This window comes from Littorina saxatilis, linkage group LG9 (genome assembly GCF_037325665.1).
Source record: "Littorina saxatilis isolate snail1 linkage group LG9, US_GU_Lsax_2.0, whole genome shotgun sequence".
In the NCBI taxonomy this organism is placed as follows: domain Eukaryota; kingdom Metazoa; phylum Mollusca; class Gastropoda; order Littorinimorpha; family Littorinidae; genus Littorina; species Littorina saxatilis.
This window is the reverse complement of record NC_090253.1, coordinates 41,799,950-41,807,449: the sequence shown is the minus strand read 5'-3', so window position 1 is coordinate 41,807,449 and position 7,500 is coordinate 41,799,950. Positions and strand designations below refer to the sequence as shown.

The window sequence follows — 7,500 nt, the reverse complement described above, 5'->3', positions numbered from 1 at the left end:
GAATTTGCAAACATACCGCTTCAGACGCATGCTATATACGTATCGGATTAAACTAAACAAACAAAGAAATTAACCAAAAAAACGCAATTGCAAACATACTGTTACAGACGCATACTAAATACCCACAGGACTATATTAAACAAACACTGAAGTAAACGGGAAAAAACCGCAAGGATGAACAAATAAACAAACACACAAAGAAACCCAGAACCAAGCAAACAAACAAAAAAGCAGGCTAGCAAACAAATAAAAGGCTTACAAGGAAAATGACCAAACAAAAGAAACCCCCTGTGTGCGTTTTAAAATGTCTACTCTAAGCCCGAACCTACCGATATCGGTATCTTCGCGCAACAACGCTTGAATACGAACCTACCGATATCGGCATCTGTGCTTTCGTAATTTTCCATTCACAGGAATTAGGTCGTGTACGAAACTAAAGACTACCCGGGTGAAGGTCATTCATTTGTGAGTACATCTGCACTATTCCCGTCCAACATAAGGTCTTATTGTCAGTAGGAAATGCGAAAGCACGAGAGTAGTAGCTCCGTTTCTATCAGCTGCTTGAAAACAACATGGCGGCGCCTTCCGCGTCTAGAGATCGCAGTAGACAAACGCGCACATTTACAAGGGAAGAAGTGCTTGAGAGACTGGAACAGCTACAAACCGAGGGATCAGACATCGAGGAAGATGATACTGAGTCAATTGGAAGCGAATTCGAATGCACAGCTTCGGAAATCGGATCACGACGTGATGAGTTTTCGTCTGCTAGTGATGATAACAGTGACGCGTCAGTGCCTTCGCCCCCATCATAATTTACCATAAATTTGAAAAAAATACTTGTGCCAAAGTGAACTCTTTCAAACTTGCACTCAATCTTGTTTGTAACCATGTTTGTATTACCAGTAAACTTCAAGTCTGTGTATCTTTCTTGTGATTTTTTTAATGAATTTATGTATATATGCAGTGAGGATGGCTATTTTTGTCTGTGCGAGTGTGCAAGAAAGCTAGAAATAGCATACTTTATTTGTCTGTAAACAAAGAAGGACTTATAGCAAGTTCATGATAACTTGTAAACATAATACTATACCATATAGCAACTGTTCAAAGGTGTTTTTGATACAAACAGAGCTAATTTGTGATTATTTTTATTCTAAGCATGTTTTAGAACCCCTTTGTGCATTAAAAACAAAAATAATGAAAAAAATGAAATTTAACAATTTAAAAAGTAAATAACAGATCACCTTTCCCTTGCACATAGACTTAGTATGTTATCTTATCAGCAATGTCCAAAAGTTTCAAGTCTGTAAGGCCAAAACTTTTTTTTTAATAATTTATTTAGTAACCCTTTAAAGCGGCCAGGGCTGAGTGATTGTGCAAAAGCAAAACCGACCAGGGCTGTTGTTTTTACAGCAGAAGGGATAGAAAGAGAAATAGAGAGGTCAGAGAGAGGGGGATAGCATGAGAGAAAGAGTAAGAGAGAGAGGGAGGGAGGAAGGGATGGAGGGAGGGGAAAGGGAGGGAAGAAGAGAGAATACTACAAGGTCTTGTCAGCAAACAACAACAAAATGATAACAAAAGAATAGGAAAGAACAAACAGACACGCAAACAAGCACACAATCAACCGAACAAAGATACATACAACCAACAACAAACAGAACAATACAGTTATTTATAAATAATAAGACAGTCCACCCCTCCCCCCTAAAAAAAACTATTAAAAAAACGCACAAACAAAGACAAAGACACAAACAACAAAACAACTAACATTAACAGAACAAAACAGTTCTTTCCACACAATCCCCCCCCCCAACAAAAAAAATAGCACAAAGACAAAGACACAAACAACAAAACAACAAACGGAACAATGACATTATTTACAAAAAGACACTCTCCCCCCTCCAAAAAATATTAAAAAATCAACGCACAAACAAAGACTGTTACAGGAGAAATTCACAATAAAAGAATCTCAGAACTTACAGTAGGATGACACACAGACCAACAGACAGCACAAGAGGAGAAGATGTGTCAGCGACGGCATGATTCTGCAAAAACGTAACACATATAATGTGCATCAACTTTATCATTATCATATAGCGTGCTTAATTTTGCTTTGTAAAGGATTCACTAATATAAGCATAACTATGCTTAAATGCGGATCCATACATCTCCTTTAGAGAACAAAAATGTAACGATATTGGGATTGTGGTTACGAATACTGTTTACTTTAAAACAACTTAATGATTTATAAGACGCAAACCATGTGCTGTCCACTCAAAGCTTTTTGCAAAGCCATGCTTTTTCACATTGCGCTTATTACATACATTGCAATATACTGATGATCATTTGTTCATGACAATTCTTTTTTCTCAAGAATTTGAATAAAACTTGTTATCACAAAAAAGAGCATAACCTTCACATTTGGAACACATCATGTTATTGCATAAGGGGAGAAACCTGCTACATGTATATGTCTCTTTTTCTCACTGAAAGATGTGTTCTTCTAAGCAACGTAAATAATAAGACATTCAAAATAAGGGGAAAAAATACTCTCATACCTTCGGCACAAAAGCTGCAGCAACAATTCAAAATAAAACCTTTTGAACAGAGTCGCACTCTTTTGTACTGATGATCTTATTTTTCATGACCATTTTTTTCTGAAGAATTTGGATCAAACGTGTTATTACACAAAAAAAGACCATAACCTTTACATTTCGGACCCCTTTATTAAACATTTATTTAATGGATGAGGGGAAAACCCAGCTACATGTAGATGAAAGATCTGAATTCTTCTAAGCAACATAAACAATAAGACATTCAATAGGGAACAAAATACTCTCTTACCTTAGGCACAAAAGCTGCAGCAACAATTCAAAATGCACCCTTTTGAACAGAGCCGCAACTCTTTTGTGCTGGCAACCTCGATTCGTTGGCGCTGAGAGTTAGGCCTCTTGGGATAATGGTGCTCGCTTCCGGGCTGCTGTCGTTTTATACAAAAGCAGACGTCAGAAGGACAGTGCATTCAGGGGTCACTTTGTTATTGGTTGACGCGTGTTGCGATGTATGTTGTTGCGAATGACATGTTCGTTTCATCTTGACCACAGCAAGAGAGGATGGATACTGACTGATGTGGTAAAATTATGGCATTTGCTGACATCCTAGTCACAGGCGCTTGAAATATCTTCCTTTTTTTTTTATCTAAGATACAAAGGGACGTAAGCGTTCTAAATATACTCTATAATTAAACGTTCCATAATCGGGGTTTGTTTTTTTGTTCTTTTAATTCTTGGAAATGTTCAACATGATTTTGTTTCCCCGCGTGAGCGATCATGTCAACCATCACAGCCGGATCCTTGAAGACTTTTACACTGTATGAAAACATCCTTCAATTCAAACGTAGCAGCAAAAGTCAACAGCCAGGCTGCGTTTTGTGGAAATGTGTTTCATTGAATTCACTGTTCAATCAATCAATCAATCAATATGAGGCTTATATCGCGCGTATTCCGTGGGTACAGTTCTAAGCGCAGGGATTTATTTTTTATTTTATTTTTATTTTATGCAATTTATATCGCGCACATATTCAAGGCGCAGGGATTTATTTATGCCGTGTGAGATGGAATTTTTTTACACAATACATCACGCATTCACATCGGCCAGCAGATCGCAGCCATTTTGGCGCATATCCTACTTTTCACGGCCTATTATTCCAAATCACACGGGTATTTTGGTGGACATTTTTATCTATATGCCTATACAATTTTGCCAGGAAAGACCCTTTTGTCAATCGTGTGATCTTTAACGTGCACACCCCAATGTAGTGTACACGAAGGGACCTCGGTTTTTCGTCTCATCCGAAAGACTAGCACTTGAACCCACCACCTAGGTTAGGAAAGGGGGAAAAAATTGCTAACGCCCTGACCCAGGGTCGAACTCGCAACCTCTCGCTTCCGAGCGCAAGTGCGTTACCACTCGGCCACCCAGTCCATGTTCATGTTGACATAAGTGTCAGTTTCAAAAATAATCAAACAGAACGATTTATTAATTTATCGATTGATTGATTGATTGATTTATTATTCTATTTAATTCTACTTCATACACACACACACACACACACACACACACACACACACACACACACACACACACACACACACACACACACACACACACACTAACACACACACGAAGAAAAAAAAACACAAAAAAGAACAGATCGATTTTGAAGACAACGTCGGCTGTTGGGCCAAGTCAAGTCCAACGTTGGCACAACTTTGGGATTTGAACCAGCATACTGGTTGATTAAAGACACACACCGTGCCCTCTGATCATCAATCTCATAACTCAGCGCTCAATGCTGTCTTCGTACTTTATGTCCATGTCATCACAGCTCTAGAGTCGGAGTACTTTAGCTTTGTGTTACTTTGGGATTTGAACCAGCATACTGGTTGTTTTAAGGACAAACACCGTGCCCTCTGAGCAACACGTGCGCTTGGGACAAAGGTTCATGTTTACTGACATTTGATTATACAAAACAAAAAAAAATCCATACGAATGTTCTGTGAAAACTGACTTTAAATTCTAGTTAAATATATTCAACAAACGCAGAGCATACCATCAAGCTGAGAAATGAATACGCAAAAAGACTAATCTTAAACGAATGAGGCAGAGCGCTGTTTATAGATCTGATAAACAAAGGGAAGAAAGTTGCTTGTTCATTTCAATGTTTGTTATTCTCTCAGGTGCCAGGAGAACGGTTCCGAATAACTCTCACTGACTCTAGATCTATTACACATGCCGTATGCATTTAGAGCGCTTACTTCCTTTTGTTTATCAGAACACAAAAAGACTGTTTAGAGAAAGTTGTGTCGCGTGTGAACCACTATTGATAAGGCCCAAAGAAAAGTTGTATGTTTCTGGTAACATGGCTACAAAAAATAGGGTAGGTAGGTAGGGATTTTTGTTTTGTTTTTTTGTTTGTTTTGTTTGTCAGGGTAGAAAATAACTATACAGTGACGCAAAGAGACTTGATTTACTATATAAAGAGAAAGACAACACATTACAAAACAAATGAGACAAAGGGGATGCGGGGTTATCCCCCTTGTGTCGTCTGCCGTCTGTTACTTTCGTTTTGACGCTTTTTTTTGCTTTTTTTTTTTACAAATGCAATAAAAAAAAAAGTCTAGAGTCGGCGGGAAAAAACTAGGTAGGGTCGGGTGACCAGAAACATACAACTTTTTGTGTGTGGCCTAAACATTAAACTGGAGGAGGATTATCCTTCTGCAGATAATACACTCCAAGTTACACTTCTCCTGCTATTACATTTCCTTTGGCAAGCAGTTTTAAACAGAATTTATCTACTATGGGTGTCTTATTAATGTACTGAGAATGCCCTGAAAAAATTCAACGGGATTATCAGCAAGAGAAAAAAAATCTTAAGAATGAAAAGATATGCTGATGGGGTCATGTGTGACACGGACATGAAATATAATTTGAATCAACATTATCCAGTATACTTAATATACTGAGAATACCCCGAAACAAATCTACGGGAATATCAGCAAGAGAAAAAAATCATTAGAATTATAAAAAAAATATGCTGACGGGGTCAATTGTGATACGAACATGAAAACGTCACTGTTCGTCACATGAACAAATCCACGTTCCTCTTGTCGTCTGCCTGTGATTTATAACACTCAAGATCAAGGGGAAAGAACGGTGGATTTCAGTGAACGTTATTTCCCTTTAGCTCCTCTTTCTTTATGGACTAATATGACTTATTACTTGGCGTTGTTTGTATGACTTCTAATCTGAAAGCAAGTGTTCTTTATTAGCTGATGATGCAGTACGTCGTGACTATCGTCTGTCTCCCCCCTCGCCTTGCCTTTCTCTTGAAAGAGATAATGGGTCAAACTCTGAGCTAGAATGATTGATTGCCTTGTCTTTCCGACTCTTCTGTCAGTTTATAGGGACCTGAAATCGCTACCCTATTGCTAAGGTGCGTTATAACAAATCTTTAGAATCATGGAAGTATTCATCTATCATCCGCCATTTGTAAACGTCAACGTTCTTTCAAATTCATCTCGATATATTAAAAGAATTTGTTAAAGATAATGTTAAAGAGTGCTCCAAAAAGTACATGAATGCACTTAAACTGAAGTGTTCGACTTTTGAACACTTTTTCTGTTACCAGTTTTGGACACAGTTTGGCAAAAGCAAACTTCTGCAAGCAAAAGTTAGCGCATGTTAAAAACAAAAACTAGTGTTGAACGTGTGCTACATTTTGCTACTCCTATACCTCGCTGTGTTTAAAACTGGTTGCAAAAAGGGTGTTCAAAAAGTGGGTCACTTCGGTTTAGAGATTTATATAGCTATTCTGATGAACACGTGGGGGAATTCGGGGGCTGTGATTGGATGGTCTCTTCCGATCATCAAAGCATAATGCTACGGAAGTCGGCCATTTTCCTCAATATCCAAAAGCATATTGTCAATAACAAAGACGAATGGTTCCGGTTTACCCACCTGTACCACAGCGTCCGCCCCGTGATCGGGAGGTCGTGGGTTCGAGCCCCGGCCGGGTCATACCTAAGACTTTAAAATTGGCAATCTAGTGGCTGCTCCGCCTGGCGTCTGGCACTATGGGGTTAGTGCTAGGACTGGTTGGTCCGGTGTCAGAATAATGTGACTGGGTGAGACAATGAAGCCTGTGCTGCGACTTCTGTCTTGTGTGTGGCGCACGTTATATGTCAAAGCAGCACCGCCCTGATATGGCCCTTCGTGGTCGGCTGGGCGTTAAGCAAACAAACAAACAAACAAACAAACAAACCTGTACCACACGATGTTTCACTGATCGACAACAGCATACACTGACAACTTGAAATTCTTCTCGGGAATGTTTTTCAGCTTTACAAATGTCGATAGCATACCCTTTTCTGCTAACTTCCCGATGAAACAGGACTAAACCTATTATTTTCTGTCCCTAAACACCACAAAATGCCCAAAGTCGAAAGATGTAGTACAAACAGGGGAGTACAACGGAACAGCCGTTTTTGTGTGCATGTGAGCTTAGTTCACAGTTGCCGACTGACACAAATTTTCGCATTCTCGTAACTCCACACTAAATACCCCACTTCCCCTCTGAAGTATTGATGTACAACCCATGCCACTGACATTCATGTAGTCGTTTATAACTGAGGTTGAAAAATTCGCTTCATGACGAGACAAGTATAAATGCCATTTACCCAAACTGGAAACGTCGCTGCCGTCTGCTCGCTTTGTACGGATTAGCTGCTTTCTTTTCCTCCCTTTGTTGCATCCTAGTTCTTCAGTTGTTTCTAGTTTTCCGTTGATGTTGTGTTTTGGTCTTCTTCATAAGTAGTCTTGTTCAAATTAAAAAAACTCAAACTTCTTTTTGTTGTATACGAATGAACTAATAAAAAGCTGTTTAACAGCTGTGCTGTCAAATCGACTTTTTTACCAAAGTCAGTGTGGCGCCTGCGCAAAACT

At 39.0% G+C, this 7,500-nt stretch overlaps 1 protein-coding gene across 1 annotated transcript in view; it reads right to left on the bottom strand.

Moving 5' to 3' along the window:
- LOC138977422 (neuropeptide-like protein 31) overlaps positions 1–2,951 on the bottom strand; it is a 5,156-nt gene extending 2,205 nt beyond the window's left edge. The window contains exons 1-2 of the mRNA XM_070350305.1: positions 2,842–2,951; positions 1,978–2,042 (exon numbers count right to left, since the gene is read on the bottom strand). Of these exons, the coding sequence (XP_070206406.1) occupies positions 1,978–2,038 (61 nt within the window). The 5' untranslated portion in view covers positions 2,039–2,042; positions 2,842–2,951. The remainder of the gene's footprint in view (positions 1–1,977; positions 2,043–2,841) is intronic.
- Between the last annotated feature and the right edge of the window lie 4,549 nt (positions 2,952–7,500).